General features: G+C 47.6%; 1 protein-coding gene across 9 annotated transcripts in view; it reads right to left on the bottom strand.

Moving 5' to 3' along the window:
- EXD3 (exonuclease 3'-5' domain containing 3) overlaps positions 1-20,567 on the bottom strand; it is a 116,353-nt gene that overhangs the window by 15,684 nt on the left and 80,102 nt on the right. For all 9 annotated transcript variants that reach the window (XR_002734816.2, XM_026457501.1, XM_026457502.1 and 6 more), the window contains 2 exons: positions 668-721; positions 308-439 (listed from right to left, as the gene is read on the bottom strand). Coding sequence is in view for 8 of the 9 variants with exons in the window: in XM_026457501.1 (XP_026313286.1) it covers positions 308-439; positions 668-721 (186 nt within the window). In the remaining variant the exon portion in view is untranslated. The remainder of the gene's footprint in view (positions 1-307; positions 440-667; positions 722-20,567) is intronic.

Raw genomic sequence — 20,567 nt, 5'->3', positions numbered from 1 at the left:
GGGACGCTCCGCCGGCGCCTCACCCCGACCCACCAGGGACGCTCCGCTGGCGCCTCACCCCGGACCCACCAGGGACTCTCTGCCGGCGCCTCACCCGGGACTGCAGCAGCCCCCCAAGGCATGTGGGTGTCTGGGTGGAGGTGGGAGCAACAGGGTTGCTCGTGGTCCTGGCTCCTATGAGCAGAGCAGAGGGCGTGGCAGGTGCCTCTGCCGTCCGCCACTGTCCAGGGGGGCCCACCTCCCTGGATACCCCCGTAGCTCCGGATCTTATGCCAGCCCGAGGTAGGACGGGGTGCGCAGGACCCACCTGGCAGCGGCTGAAGATGTCTGCGTGGGTGACGCGCACATTGAAATGCTTGAGCACAGCCTTAGCCTGCTGTTGGGCCTTCAGGGAGCAGTCGACTGAGAGGCAGCGCCCAGCCCCGACCTGGGCCCGAAGCTGCGAAGACAGGGCTCAGCTACTGAAGGGCAGTGCAGAGCCCAGCACCTGCCCAGGCCCAGCCCATCTCCACCAGCATGGGGCAGGAGCCTTGGCCCACCAGGGGTACCGCAGAGGCGCTGGGGGCTGGCCCCATGGCAAGCTGATCCTGAGGTGGGGGTGGCCGAGGGGCTGGGGGCTTGGGAAGATGGGGCTCAGGCCCACTGAGCTCATCTGTGGGACACTCACCTTGTGGAATGGCTGCCCCGACGTCAGGATGATCCTCCCCTCCTGCCTGGCGACCTGTGTGGGAGGGGCGACCAGCGGGTGAAGGGGGCAGCTCCGTGCTCCTGGACTGGGCCGCCTCTGCTCACCGCCCCTTAGCTCCCTGGATCCTGGCCCTGCACCAGGCCCCCTTTGTCCTCCAGGGTGGCCTCTGCCTGGGGTCTGGGTGGTGAGGAGCCCTGCTGGCCCTCAGACACCTGCAGCCCAGGTCCTGGGTGTCACCTCATTGTATAGATTTAATCTTGGCACCATGCAAACATTTGTTTTTCATAATTACAAACATAATTGAATTTAAAAAGCCATCCCTCAAAAGCAGAAGCAAATGAAATAAATAAAACACACACAGAGGTATTCCAAGAGACTCTAGAGATTTGAAAACACAGTAACTTGCCCCTAGCTCCTAGGGAGCCAAATAAACATCAAAAATGAAAACCAGCCGGGCGTGGTGGCTCACGCCTGTAATCCCAGCACTTAGGGAGGCCGAGGCGGGCAGATCACGAGGTCAGGAGATCGAGACCATCCTGGCTAACACGGTGAAACCCCGTCTCTACTAAAAATACAAAAACATTAGCTGGGCGTGGTGGTGGGCCCCTGTAGTCCCAGCTACTCGGGAGGCTGAGGCAGGAGAATGGCGTGAACCCAGGAGGCGGAGCTTGCAGTGAGCCGAGATCGCGCCACTGCACTGCAGCTTGGGCGACAGAGCGAGATTCCATCTTAAACAAAAAAATAAATATGAAGAAAACCCTGCAGTGATGATACTATGGGTGAGTGTCAGTGTCGACGTGGCTCTTCCAAAGCTGTGTATCAACTGTGGCATAAAATAGACGGATTATTTTGCTGATTTTGCGAGTATGAGAGCTTTCAGCCGACAAAGGATTAAAATTAAGGATATTAAGCTTACAAGAAAACTCCAGCTCTGAATAGAAAGCTTCAGGATGAATTTCTGATGTATGTTACATATATTTTTAAAAGTGTATTTCCGCACAGTCCGCTGCAAAGGTCTAGAGACAAGACCCAGTCCCGTCGCCGGGAGTGCCTGTACCCAACACTGGTTTCTACATTTTACACTAAAAGGAGCCCGAGCTTTTTGGAGAAATGACTGATTCCAGATCTAAGGCAGAAATGCAGACAATGAGGCCGGAGCCTCTAGACGCTGCAGAAAGCAACGGTGATCCAAGAGCCAAGTGTCACATCCGAGGACTCAGGAGCCAGCGGGGCTCCCACACCACAGGGAGGCAACATGCCAGTCAGGGAACAGAGGTGCGGCGGAGGACACAGACACCTTTCTATGCGTTCAGAATGGTTCCTTAAAATCATTAATTGTTTTTGTTTTTTTTTTTTTTGAGATGGAGTCTCACTCGGTCGCCCAGGCTGGAGCGCACAATCTCTCGGCTCATTGCAACATCCTCCTCCCAGGTTCATGCGATTCTCGTGCCTCAGCCTCCCAAGTAGCTGGGATTACAGGCACCCACCACCACACCCAGTTAATTTTTGTATTTTTAGTAGAGACGGGGTTTCGCCATGGTGGCCAGGCTGGTCTCAAACTCCTGACCTCAGGTGATCCGTCTGCCTCAGCCTCCCAAAGTGCTGGGATTATAGGTGTGAACCACCGTGCCCAGCCAAATCATTAGTTATCTTTAAGAGTGCAAGACCAACTCAAAAACATCAGAGCTAATACTATAAAACTCTTACAAGAGGCTGGGCAAGGTGCCCATCGCAGATCGCTTGAGTCCAGGAGTTCTAGACCAGCCTGGGCAACATAGCGAAACCCCATCTCACAAAAAATAAAAAAAACTAGGCAGGTGTGCCTGTAGTCCCAGCTCCTTAGGAGGTCAACGTGCGATGATCACCTGAGCCAGGAGGTCAAGGCCGCAGTGGGCTGTGTTCGCACCACCACACTCCAGCCTGGGCTACAAAGAGACTCTGTCTCAAAAAAAAAAAAAAAAAAAGACTCTTAGAAGAAGACACAGGGGACCACTTCCTGGCACTGTATTTGGCCAGGATTTCTTTGATATGACACCGTAGCAAAGGCAGCAAAAGAAACACTGGAGTGACTGGACCCTCATTACAGTGAAATGTGCGCGTAGGACACTCTGGAGGAGTAAAACACCACAGGGTGGAGATGTCAGTATTTGCAAATCACATATCTGGCCAGGGGTTGCTATCCAGAGTATAGGAGGAACCCCATAATTCAACAACAGAAAAGTAAATAATCTAGTTTAAAAATGGAAGGGCGGGGCGCGGTGGTTTATGCCTGTAATCCCAACACTTTGGGAGGCCTAGGCGGGAGGATAGCCTGAGCCTGGGAGGCTGAGGCTGCTGTGAGCTATGAGCTGTGATCGTGCCACTGCACTCCAGCCTGGGTAACAAAGTGAAACTTTATCTCAAAAAGAAAAAAAAAAGTTGACAAAGGACTTGAATACACACTTCTTCAAAGATATATGCGTGGCCAATAAGCACATGAAAAGACGCTCAATATCATTCGTCATTAACGAAACGCAAATAAAAACCACAGTGAGACATCACACCCATTAGGATGGCTTTTATAAAAGAAAAAAAGGGAAATAATGTCGGTGGGATGTGGATAAACTGAACCCTCATGCGTCACTGGTGGGAAGGTAAACAGTGCGGCCGCTGTGGAAAATAGTGTGACGGTTCCTCAAGAAGTTAAACACAGAGTCAGAAGAGGATTCAGCAGTTTCGCCTTTAGCCGTAAATGCAAAAGAACTGAAAGCAGAAGCTCAAGCACATCCTTACCCATCAGTGTTCCTAGCAGCCACATTCAGAATAACCAGAAGAGGGAAGCAACCTGGGGCCCACCCACAGACGAATGGAAACAAAACGGGTCCATCCTGCAATGGAATGTCATCCAGCCTCAGAAAGGAAGGACGTTCAGACACAGGCTACGGCCCAGATAGACCCTCACGACATGCCGAGTGGAAGACGCCAGACGCAAACGGGCAGATACTATATGATTCCACGTCTACAAGGTACCTAGGACAGGTCAATTCATAGAGGCAGAAAGTGGAACAGTGGCCACCAGGGCTAGAGGGAGGGGAGGGGAGATAACTATTGGCTCAGAGTCGTTGTTGTTGTTGTGTTTTTTTTTTGAGACGGAGTCTTGCCCTGTTGCCCAGGCTGGAGTGCAGTGGCGCAATCTCGGCTCCCTACAAGCTCCGCCTCCCTGGTTCACGCCATTCTCCTGCCTCAGTCTCCCGAGTAGCTGGGATTACAGGCGCCCGCCACCGCGCCCGGCTAAATTTTTTTTTGTATTTTTAATAGAGACGGGGTTTCACCGTATTAGCCAGGATGGTCTCGATCTCCTGACCTCGTGATCCGCCCGTCTCAGCCTCCCAAAGTGCTGGGATTCCAGGCGTGAGCCCCCGCCCCTGGCTGGTACGGTGTCTTTGTTTGGGATGATACCGAGTTCTAGAAAGAGGTGGTGGTGATGGATATATGATACAGTGAGTGTGCTAATGCCACTGAACTGCACACTTAAAAACGGTTAAAATGGTCAATTTCGTGTTATGTATGTTTTGCCACAAAAAAGGAAGGAAAAAAGCGACACAGCAAGTAGCTACTTTGTGGTGATAACAAATATACACCAATATGATGAGTAAAAACAACTAACACACCTATATGATGAATAAAAAACAAAAGTAAAAACAAACACAACTGGTAAATAAAGTAAATATACAGGAAAAAAGGAAACAACGGTCAAAGGGAAGAAACAGACTAGTTATACAGGAACTACACAGGGCTATTCGGGGCCACACAGGGCTACACAGGAACTACACGGGGCTACACAGGAACTACACGGGGCTACACGGGAACTACACGGGGCTACATAGGAACTACACGGGGCTACATGGGAACTACATGGGGCTACACAGGGCTACACAGGAACTACACGGGGCAACATGGGAACTACAGAGGGGCCACAGAGGAACTACAGTGGGGCCCCACAGGAGCTACCCGGGGGTACACAGGAGCTACACAGGACTGATGGCGAACTTCTCAAGGGCAACAATGGAGCCAAAAGGCAGCAGAGGGTTTTCAAAGTTCTGTGGAGCTGCTAGTATAAACCAGCAACACTCTCCTTCAAGAAAGAGGAAACAGCCAGGCGCGGTGGCTCAAGCCTATAATCCCAGCACTTTGGGAGGTCGAGACGGGCGGATCACGAGGTCAGGAGATCGAGACCATCCTGGCTAACACTGTGAAACCCCGTCTCTACTAAAAAATACAAAAAAAAAAAAAAAAAACTAGCCGGGCGAGGTGGCGGGCCCCTGTAGTCCCAGCTACTCGGGAGGCTGAGGCAGGAGAATGGCTGGAACCCGGGAGGCGGAGCTTTCAGTGAGCTGAGATTGCACCACTGCACTCCAGCCTGGGTGACAGAGCAAGACTCTGTCTCAGAAAAAAAAAAAAAAAAGAAAGAAAAGAAAGGAAACAGAGCTTTTTAGAAAGGAAAAATGGCCCCAATTAAAGAACAAGGAAAATTCATTAACAAGAAGGAGTCTGTCGTTTCCCAGAGGAAGGTCTGCCATGCAATAAACGGTCCACACATCATCAACACTAAAAGATGTCGAGTCCATAAAGGAAACATGATCATGTCTAATTCGCAGAATTAAGAAAAACAGCATCGTGTTAACATTCTGGAAAATGACAGCAGGTAAGGTAAGAAAGATAAATGGACCCTGCAAACAGAATCCAACAGCACATAAAACAGTAACTCACCACGATCGAGTGAGTGTCATCCCTGGGATTCAGGGGGGTTCAACATGTGCAAGTCAGAAAGTTTGATTCATCACATAAACAGAATTAAAAACAAAAACGACACGATCATCTCAAGAGATGCATAAAAAGCATCTGATAAAATCTAGCATTGCTTTATGATAAAAATCCTCACCCAACTAGGCATGGAAGGAACATACCTCAAAATAATAAAAGCCATATATGACACACCTGCAGCCAACATCATATTCAACGGGGAAAAGTGGAAAACAGCCCCCCTGAGAACTGGAACGAGAGAAGGCTGCCCTCCCCTCACCCTCCCGCCCTCACAACATAGTGCTCAAAGTCCTGACCAGAACTCTCGGGGAAGAGAAAGAAAGAGAGGGCATCCAAATGGGAAAACAGGAAGTCAAACTATCTCCGTTTGCCAATGTTATGACTGTATACCTCGAACACCCTAAAGGCGCCTCCAAGACTCCTTGATTTGACAGATGAACTCAGTGAAGTCTCAGGTTACAAAATCAATGTGCACAAATCAGTAGCACAACGACCAAGCTGAGAAGGAAACCAGGATCTCAGGCCGGGCGCGGTGGCTCATGCCTGTAATCCCAGCACTTTGGGAGGCCCACGGGGGTGGCTCACGTGAGGTCAGGAGTTTGAGACCAGCCTGGATAACATGGTGAAACCCCGTCTCTACTAAAAATACAAAATTTAGCCTGGGTGTGGTGGTACGCGCCTGTAATCCCAGCTATCCCGGAGGATGAGGCAGGAGAACTGCATGAACCCGGGAGGTGGAGGTTGCAGTGAGCCGAGATGGCGCCACTGCACTCCAGCCTGGGCGACAGGGTGAGACTCCGTCTCAAAAAAAAAGTAAATAAATAAATATGTGGGAAAAAAACAAAATTCAATCCCTTTTACAATATCTGCGCAACGACAACGCGCGCATACACACACACACACACACACACACACACACACACACACACACACACAAAACAAACCTAGGAATGTACTTAACCAAGAAGGTGAAAGGCCTCTACCAGGAGAACTACAAAATGCTGCTGAAAGAAATCATGAATGACACAAACAAATGGAGATACATCCCATGCTCAAGAACTGGAGGAATCAATATTGTGAAATAACCAAACTGCCCAAAGCAATCTACAGATTAAGTGCAGTTCCTATAGCAAAGTACCAACATCGCTTTTCACAGAATTAGAAAAAACAATCCTAAAATTTGTATGAAACCAAAAGAGAGCCTGATAGCCAAAGAAGTCCTAAGGAAAAACAACGAACCTCGGCCGAGCGAAGTGACTCACACCTGTACCCAGCACTTTGGGAGGTCGAGGCGGGCGGATCACAAGGTCAGGAGTTCGAGACCAGCCTGGCCAACACGGTGAAACTCCATCTCTACTAAAATACAAAAAATCAGCCGGGCGTGGTGGCAGGTGCCTGTAGTCCCAGCTCCTCTGGAGGCTGAGGCAGGGGAATCCCTTCAATCCAGGAGCGGGGGTTCCAGTGAGCCAAGATTGTGCCACTGCACTCCAGCCTGGCGACAGAGTGAGACTCTGTCTCAAAAAACCCAAAAAACAAAACACAAATCTGGAGGCATCACATTATCCAACTTCAAATTACATTTGTGATGGTTTCTATTGAGTGTCAACTGGATTGGAGTGAAAGATGCAAAGTATCGATCCTAGGTGTGTCTGTGAGGGTGCTGCCAAAGGGGATTTACATTTCACAGAGTCCATGGACCGGGAGAGGCAGACCCGCCCTCAGTAGGCACCATCTAACTTGCGGCCAGCACGGCCAGAATAAAGCAGGCGGGAGAAGATGGAAGAGCCGACTTGCTGAGTCTTCCAGCCCCATCTTTCTCCCATGCTGGGTGCTTCCTATCCTCGAACATCAGACTCCAAGTTCCTCAGCTTTTGGACTCTTACATGCACACCAGTGGTTTGCCAGGGGCTCTTGGGCCTTTGGCCGCAGACTGAAGGCTGCACTGCCAGCTTCCCAACTTTGGAGAATTTGGGACTCGGACTGATCTACCACTGGCTTCCTGGCTCCTCAACTTGCAGACGACCTATTGTGAGGCTTCACCTTGTGATCCTGGGAGTCAATTCTCCTTAGTTAAGCTTCCTTTCGTGGGACGGGCGCGGTGGCTCACGCCTGTCATCCCAACACTTTGGGAGGCCGAGGCGGGTGGATCACGAGGTCAGGAGATCGAGACCATCCTGGCTAACACGATGAAACCCCGTCTCTACTAAAAATACAAAAAATTAGCCGGACGAGGTGGCGGGCGCCTGTAGTCCCAGCTACTCGGGAGACTGAGGCAGGAGAATGGTGGGAACCCGGGAGGTGGAGCTTGCAGTGAGCCGAGATTGCGCCACTGCGCTCCAGCCTGGGTGACAGAGCAAGACTCTGCCTCAAATAAAATAAAATAAAATAAAATAAACTTCCTTTCATATGCACATCTATCCTATCAGTTCTGTCCCTCTAGAGAACCCTGACTGACACTATACTACAAGGCTCTGTGTTTGGATGTGTCCCCGCCCAAATCTCATCTTGAAATGCAAGCCTCAGTGTTGGAGGTGCAGCCTGGCGGGAGGTGACTGGAGGTGACTGGATCATGGGGGAGGATTTCTCAGGAGTGGTTTAGCACCATCCCCCTTGGTCCTGTCCTTGTCTGGTCGTTTAAAAGTGCGCAGCGCGTCCCCTCTTGCTCTCTCGCTCCTGCCTTCACCATGTGACATGCAAGCTCCTGCTTTGCCTTCTGCCAGGACCGGAAGTTTCCAGAGGCTCCCCAGAAGCAGATGCCAGTGATATGGTTCCTGTACAGCCTCCAGAACCATCAGCCAAACGAACTTCTTTTCTTATAAGTTACCCAGTCCCGGGTATTTCTTTTTTTCTTTTTTTTTGAGACAGAGTTTCACTCTGTCGCCCAGGCTGGAGTACAGTGCAGTGACATGATCTCAGCTCACTGCAACCTCTGTCTCCTGGGTTCAAGTGATTCTCCTGCCTCAGCTTCCCGAGTAGCTGGGACTACAGGTGCCCACCACCCAGCCCGACAAATTTTTTTTTTTTTGAGATGGAGTCTTGCTCTGTCACTAGGCTGGAGTGCAGTGGCATGATCTCAGCTCACGATAATCTCCACCTCCCAGGTTTAAGTGATTCCCCTGCCTCAGCCTCCCGAGTAGCTGGGACTACAGGCACGCACCACCATGCCCAGCTAATTTTTTGTATTTTAATAGAGACGGGGTTTCACCATGTTGGTCGGGCTGGTCTCGAACTCCCAACCTCAGGTAATCCGCCCGCCTCAGCCTCTCAAAGTCCTAGGATTACAGGTGTGAGCCACTGCACCTGGCCTCAGGCATTCCTTTATAGCAATGTGAGAATGGACTAATACAGTATAGTTACCAAAACAGCATAGTACTGATATAAAAGTAGATACATAGACCAAGGGGATGGAATAGAGAATCCAGAAGTAAAACCAAATACTTACAATCAACTGATCTTTTCAAAGTATAAATAAACATAAATTGGAGAAAAAGACACCTTATCAAATAACTGGTGCTGGGAAAACCGGCTGGTCACATGTAGGAGAATGACACTGGATCCCTATCTCTCACCATATACAAAAACCAACTCAAGATGGATGAAAGACTTAAATCTAAGACCTGAACCATAAACATTCTAGAAGGAAATCGAGGAAAGCTCTTCTGCACATTGGCTTAAGCAAACAATTTTGACTAGAACCACAAAAGCAAATGCAACAAAAAGAAAAATAAATAAATATGACCTAATTCAACTAAAAAGCTTCTGCACAGCAAAAGAAATAATCATCAGAGAAAACAAACAGCCCACAGAATGGGCGAAAATATTTGCAAACTATGCATCTAATGAAGAGGTAGTATCAAGTATCTACAAGGAACTCAAACCAATCAGCAAGAAAAAAAACAAAGAATCCCATCAAAAAGTGGGCAAATGACATGTGAATAGACATTTCTCAAAAGAAGATATACAAATAGCCAGCAAACGTGAAAAAGCGTTCAACATCACGAATCATCAGGGAAATGCAAATTAAAACTACAATGAGATGCCACCTTGCCCTATAGCCAGAATAGACATTATTAAAATGTAAAAAAGACCAGCGCAGTGGCTCACGCCTTAATCCCAGCACTTTGGGAGGCCAAAGCGGGTGGATCACAAGGTCAGGAGTTCGAGACCAGCCTGCCCAACATGGTGAAACCCAGTCTCTGCTAAAAAGACAAAAAATTAGCCAGGCATGGTGGCAGGTGCCTGTAGTCCCAGCTACTCAGAAGGCTGAGGCAGAAGAATCACTTGAACCTGGGAGGTGGACGCTGCAGTGAGCCAAGATCACGCCATTGCACTCCAGCCTGGTTACAGAGCTAGACTTCATCTCAAAATAAAATAAATAAATAAATAAAAATAAATAATTAGTACAGCATCTATGAAAACAGCATGGAGATTTCTCAAAGAATTAAAAGCAGATCTACCATGTGCTCCAGCAGTCCCACTACTGAGTATCTACCCAAAGGAAAATAAGTTATTATATCAGAAAGACACCTGCACACATATGTTTATCACAGCACAATTCACAATTGCAAAGATATGGAGCTAACCTAAGTATCCATCAACCAACGAGTGGATAAAGAAATGTGGTATATATACACCATGGAATACTACTCAGCCATAAAAAAGAACAAAATAATGTCTCTGCAGAAACCTGAATGGATCTGGAGGCCATTACTCTAAGTAACTCAGGAATGGAAAACCAAATACTGTATGTTCTCACTTAGAAGTGGGAACTAACCCATGGGTACACAAAGCCATGCAAAGCGATATAATGGACACTGAAGGCTCAGAAGTGGGGAGGGCAGGAGGAGGAGTAAGGGATAAAAAGCGACATATTGGGTACAATATATACTATTTGGGTGACAATGCAGTAACATATCAGATTTCGTCATTATACAATTCATCCATGTAACCAAATGCCACTTGTACCCCAAAAGCTATTGAAATATATGAAACATAAATCGATGTATGATCTCTGACTTAACTATAACTTTAGGTATTGGTAACTCAACTATACCAATTTTTAGATATTGGTAACTCAAATGTGTTAACATTTCTCGGCCATGTGTGGTGGCTCACGCCTGCAATCCCAACACTTTGGCAGGCCGAGGCAGGTGGATTACTTGAGGTCAGGAGACTGACACCAGCCTGGCCAACATCGTGCAACCTCATCTCTACTAAAAATACAAACATTAGCTGGGTGTGGTGCTGGGTACCTGTAGTTCCAGCTACTCGGGAGGCTGAGGCAGAATTGCTTGAACCTGGGAGGTGGAGATTGCAGTGAGCCAAGATAGTGCCACTGCACTCCAGCCTGGGTGACAAAGCGAGACTCTGTCTTAAAAAAAAAAAAAAAAAATTCTAGGGCAATCCCTACAAAGAAAAGAAATAAATCTATAGCAAAATATGCATATTTTAAGAAAACAAGGAAAGCAACAGCAATAGAATTTATAGCTTTCAAACTGACTGAAGGAAAAATAGAATGAAAGTAAAAAAGCTAAAAGCATGAAAAAAAGAAGAGGAAAAAGAATAGAAAAAGTTGTACAAATAGAAAGTACAAATTAAGATAGTATGACTAAACCCAAATTCTATCAATAATTACAATAAATGTAAAAGGACTAAACTAATAAGTTAAAAAGCAAAGACTCAGACTAGATTTAAAAAAAAATCCAGCTAGAAACAGTTTGCAAGAAATACACCTACTATATAAAAGAAATTTGAAAGTAAAAGGATGAAAAAGTGCTCTACCAGTACTAACCAAGGAATAATGGAGAAATGGTATCAATGTTAGTTAAAATATATATATATACACACACACACACACATATATTTTTTTTTGAGACGGAATCTCGCTCTGTCACCTAGGCTGGAGTGCAGTGGCCGGATCTCAGCTCACTGCAAGCTCCGCCTCCTGGGTTTACGCCATTCTCCTGCCTTAGCCTCCTGAGTAGCTGGGACTACAGGTGCCTGCCACCTCGCCTGGCTAGTTTCTTTTTTTTTTTTTTGTATTTTTTAGTAGAGACGGGTTTTCACCGTGTTAGCCAGGATGGTCTCGATCTCCTGACCTCGTGATCCGCCTGTCTCGGCCTCCCAAAGTGCTGGGATTACAGGCTTGAGCCATTGCGCCCAGCCAGTTAAAATATATTTTATAGCAAAGAGCATTACTGGAGTCAAAGAGGTTTACCACATAATAATTAAGATTTCACACAATAGAAAGATATAAGAATTCTAATAATAATATGTATATGCACCTACTAACATAACTTTAAAACATATAAAGAGAACAGTGACATAACTGTGTGGAAAATTTGATGAATGCACCATCACAGGAAACCTCAGTATGGCTCTCTTGGTAGAATCAGGCAGAAAAGCAAAGAGGATAAAGATGATTTAGGCTGGGCACGGTGACTCACGCCTGTAATCCCAGCACTTTAGGAGGCTGAGGTGGGCAGATCACAAGGTCAGGAGTTCAAGACCAGCCTGGCCAATATGGTGAAACTCCATCTCTACTAAAAAGACAAAAATTAGCCAGGTATGGTGGTGCGCATCTGTAGTCCCAGCTACTTGGGAGGCTGAGGCAGGAGAATTGCTTGAACCGGGCAGGCGGAGGTTGCAGTGAGCCGAGATGGTGCCACTGCTCTCCAGCCTGGGCGACAGAGTGAGATTTCTTCCCAAAAAAAGAGAAAAAGGGGGCCGGGCGCGGTGGCTCAAGCCTGAAATCCCAGCACTTTGGGAGGCCGAGACGGGTGGATCACGAGGTCAGGAGATTGAGACCATCCTGGCTAATACGGTGAAACCCTGTCTCTACTTAAAAATACAAAAAATTAGCCGGGCGATGAGGCAGGCGCCTGTAGTCCCAGCTACTCGGGAGGCTGAGGCAGGAAAATGGCATAAACCCGGAAGGCGGAGCTTGTAGTGAGCTGAGATCGGGCCACTGCACTCCAGCCTGGGAGACAGAGCGAGACTCCGTCTCAAAAAAAAAAAAAAAAAAAAAAAAAGAGAGAGAAAGATGAGTTGAGCAACACATTTGGCAAAGCTGGATCTACTGAGTGTGTGTCTATGTTGCTGGGTAGGGGAGTGGGAGGGGGAGAGGGGGAGAGAGATGAGCATGACTAGAAGGGGATACTATGTATCTTTTTTTTTTTTTTTTATTTTTTGAGAGGGTCTCGCTCTGTCACCCAGGCTGGAGTGCAGTGACGCAATCTCGGCTCACTGCAAGCTCCACCTCCTGGGTTCACCCCATTCTCCTGCCTCAGCCTCCCGAGTAGCTGGGACTACAGGCGCCCGCCACCACGCCCGGCTAATTTTGTGTATTTTTAGTGGAGACGGGGTTTCACCGTGTTAGCCAAGATGGTCTTAGTCTCCTGACCTTGTGATCCGCCGGTCTCAGCCTCCCAAAGTGCTGGGATTACAGGCGTGAGCCACCGCGCCCGGCCGATACCATGTATCCTTTTATAGTCCATGTGGATGATTTATAAAAAGGATCATCTACTTGGCTGTGAAGCAAATCTTAAGAAATTTCCTTGGGAGGCGGAGACAGGCGGATCACGAGGTCAGGAGATAGAGGCCATCCTGGCTAACACCGTGAAACCCCGTCTCTACTAAAAAATACAAAAAACTAGCTGGGCGTGGTGGCGGGCGTCTGTAGTCCCAGCTACACGGGAGGCTGAGGCAGGAGAATGGCGTAAACCTGAGATCCGGCCACTGCACTCCAGCCCGGGCCACAGAGCAAGACTCCGTCTCAAAAAAAAAAAAAGAAATTTCCAAAACTGGAAATATACAGACTATGTTCCTGAAGTTAGGTTAGAAATCATTTAAAAAAAGATAACTAAAAGCCCCAAGATCCAAGCTTTCTAAAATTGAAAAACAGCCTTCTAAAGAATGAAGTCAAATAAGTAATCATAATTGACATTCAAACGCTATTAGAACTAAAAACAATGAAAACACTGTATATCAAAACTGATAAAACTCAGTGAAAACAATACTTTGAGAAAAATTTATGGCCTTAAATATTTATATCATTAAAATATAAGAGTCTGAAAATTAAAGAGCTAAGCGACGTCACTTGGAAACAAACCCAAGAAAGCAAAAGGAAGGAAATTATAAAGATAAGATTAGAAATTGATGAGATAGACAACAAAAATGCAACAGAAAGACTCAACAAAGCCAAATACTCGTTATTTTAAAAGGCAGTAAGTTGGCTGGGCGCAGTGGCTCACACCTGTAATCCCAGCACTTTGGGAGGGATGGGCAGGTCATGAGGTCAGGAGATTGAGACCATCCTGGCCAACATGGTGAAACCCTGTCTCTACTAAAAATACAAAAAAATTAGCTGGGCATGGTGGTGGGCGCCTGTAGACCCAGCTACTCAGGAGGCTGAGGCAGGAGAATGGCGTGAACCAGGGAGGCGGAGCTTGCAGTGAGCCGAGATCCAGCCACTGCATTCCAGCCTGGGCAACAGAGCGAGACTCCATCTCAAAAAAAAAAAAAAAAAAGGCAGTAAGTTGACACATTTCTGTGAGATCACGAGAAGAGCCAGAGCAAAAGGAAGGGAACCCAGCCGCAGACACAGCAGAGCCTTAACAGAGGACATTAACAATTTATACTTACACATTTGAAATGTTGGATTAAATGGACACATTCCAGAAAAATTATAAATGACCAAATGTGATCAAGAAGACAAAGCCAGCCAAGTGGTTCTATAACTATTAATAAAACTCAGTATCAGAACATTCCCCTCAAAGAAAACATCAGGCTGGGGCCGGGCGCGGTGGCTCAAGCCTGTAATCCCAGCACTTTGGGAGGCTGAGACGGGCGGATCACGAGGTCACGAGATCGAGATCATCCTGGCTAACCCGGTGAAACCCCGTCTCTACAAAAAAAAAAAAAAAAAAAAAAATACAAAAAACTAGCCGGGCGTGGTGGCGGGCGCCTGTAGTCCCAGCTACTCGGGAGGCTGAGGCAGGAGAATGGCGTAAATCTGGGAGGCGGAGCTTGCAGTGAGCTGAGATCCGGCCACTGCACTCCAGCCCGGGTGACAGAGCGAGACTCTGTCTCAAAAAAAAAAAAAGAAAACATCAGGCCGGGAAGCCTCATGGGAAGTGAGCCAATTTCAGGAGGAGATAATTTAAACATTACTCAGTTGCAGAAAAAAGAGGGAAAACTTCCCAACGTACTTATGAGGCCAGAAAAAAGAGAAAGGAAAATTTTATGTCAGATGTACCCATGAAGATGGATACAAGCTTCTTAAACAAAATCACAGACCAAGCCAGGAGCGGTGCCCATGCTTAGAGTTGTAGCTATTGTAGTCTCAGTGAGGTGGGAGGATCACTTGAGCCCAGGAGTTCGAGGCCAGCCTGGGTAACACAGCAAGACGCCACTTCAAAAGGAAAAATCACAGAACAGGCTGGGTGTGGTGGCTCACACCTGTAATCCCAGCACTTTGGGAGGCTGAGGAGGACGGATTACCTGGGGTTGGGAGTTTGAGACCAGCCTGGCCGACATAGCAAAACTCCGTCTCTACTAAAAATACAAACATTAGCCAGGTGTGGTGGTGCATGCCTGTAATCCCATCTACTTGGGAGGCTGAGACAGGAGAATCGCTTGAACCTAGGATGTGGAGGCTGCAGTGAGATGAGATTGTGCCACTGAACTCCAGCCTGGGCAATGGAGCAAGACTCTGTCTCAAAAAAAAAAAAAAAAAGAAAAAAAAAATCACAGACCAAAGTCCACAATGTATTAAGAAGGGTAATATGCAGGACCAAGTTGAATTTAACCCAGGAAAGAAAGATTAGTCCCAAATTCAAAAAGTTAGTAATGTCATTCATCACATTTACAGATTAAAGGATAAACAACCCTATGTGTATCTCCATAGCTGCCGGGAAAGCATTAGGTAGGTGGATTCAATATTCATTCACAACAAAAACTTACAGCAAATGTGGAATCACGGGGGAACTGCCTCAGTGTGGTACAGAATATCGAGCAACCACCATATTTCATGTTAAAACTTTCCTTTCTGAATCAGAAACAAGACAAAGATGGCTACCATCACCACTTCTATTCAACACTGTCTTGGAGATCTGGACTAATGAAATAAGGAAGGAAAAGATAAAAGGATTGGAAAGGAAGAAATAAAACCCTCATAGTATGCAGATGATTGTGCAAAGAGAACTCCAAATAATTGACAACCAATTCAGTAAGATTTAGGGGCATTTAGCAAGTCTTCTGGATATAAGAGTAACTCATCAAGGGCAACCACAGTCCCTGGATCAGCAGAAAATAAAACCCACGCAATTTATAAAAGCAACAAAAATGTAAAGTTCCTGGGATGAAATCTAACAAATGACATGCAAGATCTTTATGGAGGTTATTAAATGTGTTAGAGGCCGGGTGCGGTGGCTCAAGCCTGTAATCCCAGCACTTTGGGAGGCCGAGACGGGCGGATCACGAGGTCAGGAGATTGAGATCATCCTGGCGAACACGGTGAAACCCCGTCTTTACTAAAAAAATACAAAAAAACTAGCCGGGTGAGATGGCGGGGGCCTGTAGTCCCAGCCACTCGGGAAGCTGAGGCAGGAGAATGCCGTGAACCTGGGAGACGGAGCTTGCAGTGAGCTGAGATCCGGCCACTGCACTCCAGCCTGGGCGACAGAGCAAGACTCCGTCTCAAAAAAAAAAAAAAAAAAAAAATGTGTTAGAAAGAGGCCAGGCACGGTGGCTCACACCTGTAATCTCAGCACTCTGGGAGGTCGAGGCGGGTGGATCATGAGGTCAGGAATTTGAGACCAGTCTGGCCAACACGATGAAACCTCATCTCAACTTAAAACACAAAAATTAGCTGGGTGTGGTGGCGCGTGCCTATAATCCCAGCTACTCAGAGGCTGAGGCAGGAGAATCGCTCGAACCCTGAGGTGGAGGTTGCAGTGAGCCAAGATCACGCCATTGCATTCCAGCCTGGGCAACACACAGAGACTTCATTTCAAAAAAAAAAAAAAAAATCTTTTGTTTTTTAATGAGGTCTTGCTGTGTTGCCCAGGCTGGAGTGCAGTGGCATGATCATGGCTTGCTATGTAGGCTCGACCTCATGGGTTCAGGTGATCCTCCCACCTCAGTCCCTCAGGTGGCCAGGATCATAGGTGTGCACCACCATGCCTGGTTATTTCTTTTTTTAGAAACAATGTCTCATTATGTTGTCAGGCTGGTCTCAAACTCCTGGGCTCAAGCAATTTTCCCTCCTTGGCCTCCCAAAGTGCTGAGATTATAGGTGAGGTCACTGCACCTGGCCTCAATATCTTAGAAATGCCACTTTTCCCTATTGATTTCTAGAGCCAATGCAGTTCCAAGCAAAACTGAGTTGGTGAGCTGTTTCTAAACCTATACAGAAAGGACAAAGGACTGAAGGAGAAGAACGAGGTAGATACTCACCCTACTAGACACGAAGATGAGTGAAAATGCTAGAGGAATTAAGACATCATGGCATCGTGTAAAAACTCAAGGCCAGGCCAGGTGCGGTGGCTCACACCTGTAATCCCAGCACTTTGGGAGGCTGAAGCAGAAGGATCACCCAAGGTCAGGTGTTCAAGACCAGCCTGGGCAACATAGCGAGATCCTGTCACCACAAAAAATTTTAAAAATTAGTTGGGTGTGGGGGCCTGTGCCTGTGTTCCTAGCTACTTAGGAGGCTGAGTTGGGAGGCTCACCTGAGCCTAGGATTTTGAGGCTGCAGTCAGCTATGATCACATCACTATACTCCAGCCAGAGAGAATGAGACCCTGTCTCTTAAAAATGAAAGCCAAAGACTGGACCAAGATCATCCTGAGGCTTGGTGATTCAGTGTTATTCGGGACTCAGCACATGGTCACACTGGCTAAGACTCATTACAGTGAACAGTACACAGCAGTGTCAGCAAAGGGAAAAGGCACACGGGGCAAAGTCCAGAGCAAACGGGCTCAGGCACCCAGCAGCCGTCTCCCAGGAGAGTCAGAGGAAACGGGGCTCAGGCACCCAGGAGTTGTCTCCCAAGGGAATCCTGTGCGATACACTTAACTTCTGCAAAAAGTTGTAATGACATTTGTGAAGCATTGTCTATCTGGGAAGTTCATTAGGGACTCATCACCTGAAGTTTTTACTAGGGGGTGGTCACATTGATACCCTCTGCCTGGCATATATCAAAATTCCAGAGTCCTGGGAGGAAAGTGATGTCCAGCATAAACCACAATGTTTGTAAAGATTAGGCACCGCAAACCACCTTCATCGTTAGGGAAGGTTTGTATCAGTCAGGGAACTGTTTCCCAGCCGAGTTCCCAGCCTTGCAGCCAGGCCTTTCTTAGGGCAGCAGTGGCAGCCACAAAGCGCTCCACAGAACAGAAAGTGCAAATAGCTAGGGAACATATGGAAAGATGCTCAACTTCATCAAGAATCAGAGAAAGGGCCGGGCGCGGTGGCTCACGCCTGCTATCCCAGCACTTTGAGAGGCCAAGGCAGGTGAATCACGAGGTCAGGAGATCGAGACCATCCCAGCCAACATGGTGAAACCCTGTCTCTACTAAAAAATACAAAAATTAGCTGGGCGTGGTGGCGGGCACCTGTAATCCCAGCTACTGGGGAGCCTGAGGCGGAGAATCGCTTGAACCTGGGAGGTGGAGGTTGCAGTGAGCCGAGATTGCACCACTGCGCTCCAGCCTGGGTGATAGAGCGAGACTCCATCTCAAAAAAAAAAAAAAACAAAAAAGAATCAGAGAAAAGCAAGTTCAAAGACAATTAAATATAATTTTACGCCGGGCACGGTGGCTCACGCCTGTAATCCCAGCAGTTTGGGAGGCCGAGGCGGGCGGATCACAAGGTCAGGAAATCGAAACCCCATCTCTACTAAAAATACAAAAAATTAGCTGGGCGCGGTGGTGGGCGCCTGTAGTCTCAGCTACTTGGGAGGCTGAGACAGGAGAAAGGCGTGAACCTGGGAGGCAGAGTTTGCAGTGAGCCAAGATCGTGCCACTGCACTCCAGCCTGGGTGGCAGCGCGAGACTCCATCTCAAAAAAAAAAAAAAAAAAGAAATATAATTTTACATGGACAGGACTGGCCAAGTGGACAAAGTTTAATAACATCAGTTGTGAATTTAATTTCTGTTGTAATTCAGCTGCTCACAGGATTAAACTCTAGGCGTGGTGTTCAGCAGTTTTACTTCTGCAGCTACAGGGGATAAGGGCTTCTTTTAGGGCCACTATAGAAGCTTGCAGGTCCTTCGTGTGGACCCTGAGCTCACCTTTTTCTTCCCCACTTTCTCCAGCACAGTTAGGAGCAACCAGCCCGTCCCATTATACCCATTAGTTTGACTGCAATGTTTGGAAGTAGCAAATACTTGTTCCCTCAGAATCTGTGCTTCTATAGGTTCCCAATGAAGGGTATCCCATGGCAATATTTTGAATAATTTTGCAAGATCTTACCATGGACTACTGTATCCCTTTTTTTTTTTTTTTTTTTTTTTTGAGACGGAGTCTCCCTCTGTCGCTCAGGATGGAGTGCAGTAGCATAATCTCGGCTCACTGCAAGATCTGCCTCCCGGGTTCACACCATTCTCCTGCCTCAGCCTCCCGAGTGGCAGGGACTACAGGTGCCCACCACCGCGCCCAGCTAATTTTTTGTATTTTTAGTAGAGACGGGGTTTCACTGTGTTAGCCAGGATGGTCTCGGTCTCCTGACCTTGTGATCCGCCCACCTCGGCCTTCCAAAGTGTTGGGATTACAGGCGTGAGCCACGGCGCCTGGCCTGTATCCTCTTTACTACTGGAAACTAGGCCCTTAGTGTCTCTAAATCTAATAATATTAGAGAACCAATTCCAGAAGTCCCAGAACCAGTGCAGAGAACTCAGCTGTAAGACCTTCCTCTGCAACAACTTCCGGCACCAAAATTTGTCAGTTGGGCTGATCTAGAGAAGCGAACCAGTGGGAGATAGAAGAGATTTACTATCGAGAACTGGCTTCCGTGCTTGCAGTGGCTGACGTGACGCATCTCAGAAGATTGTGAGTGGCGTGGAACTTGGCTGGCACATTTCCTGTCCACTTCAGTGTCTGTGGAGGTGGCCAAGGGTTGATGCCCCTGTGCTTTCTGGAAGCCTCAGGTTTGCTTTTGAAGACTCTGACTGCTCTGACCTCACTCATGGACAGATACACACTCAGCTTGTCAGGTCACACTTTTGGGAACAATCACTTATTCTTAGCATCTTTTGTCATCTGGACAGGATGAAAGTTTCCCAAATCATCAAGTCCTAGTTCCTTTTTGTTTAAGAGCACTCCCCTCAGACCCTCCTTCTGCTCACATTCTGCCATAAGCAGCAAGAAGAGACCAAGTTGCATCTTCCACGGTCTGGAGATCTCCTCAGCTGAATATCCAGGTCTATACTCACATTTCACCATAAGCAGCAGGAACAGGCCAGGCTGCATCTTCCACTGTCTGAAGATCTCCTACAGCTGAACACCCAGGTTCACCTGACAAACTCTCTGTCCGACAGCAGGACACAGCCCCATGGCGTCTCCCGCCACTGCCTAGCAGGGGCCTGTCTCCCTCCACTTTGTCAGGACACGCTCCTCACTTCCTCTGGGCTCTCACCCGAGTGCTTTCTTTCCTTTTTCTTTTGAAAAAATGTTTGTAAGTTTATTAGTAATGCTTCCTTTGAAAGGTATGGAAAATGAAACTCAAGGTATAATCCTTATATGAAACAATCAACTCGTCTCTCCAGGAGTCTTAGTAGAAAACACGATTTGGAAAGATCCTGCAGGGTGCGGTGGCTCACGCCTGTAATCCCAGCACTTTGGGAGGCCGAGGTGGGTGGATCACCTGAGATCAGGAATTCGAGACCAGCCTGACCAACATGGAGAAACCCTGCCTCTACTAAAAATACAAAAATTAGCTGGGTGTAGTGGTGAGCGCCTGTAATCCCCGCTACTCAGGAGGCTGAGACAGGAGAATGGCTTGAACCTGGGAGGCGAAGCTTGCAGTGGGTCCAGGTAGCACCACAGCACTCCCGCCTAGGCAACAGAGTGAGGC

Source organism: Piliocolobus tephrosceles, chromosome 14 (genome assembly GCF_002776525.5).
Source record: "Piliocolobus tephrosceles isolate RC106 chromosome 14, ASM277652v3, whole genome shotgun sequence".
Classification (NCBI taxonomy): domain Eukaryota; kingdom Metazoa; phylum Chordata; class Mammalia; order Primates; family Cercopithecidae; genus Piliocolobus; species Piliocolobus tephrosceles.
Note: the sequence above shows the minus strand (reverse complement) of the source record. Positions and strands in the feature narration are given on the sequence as shown.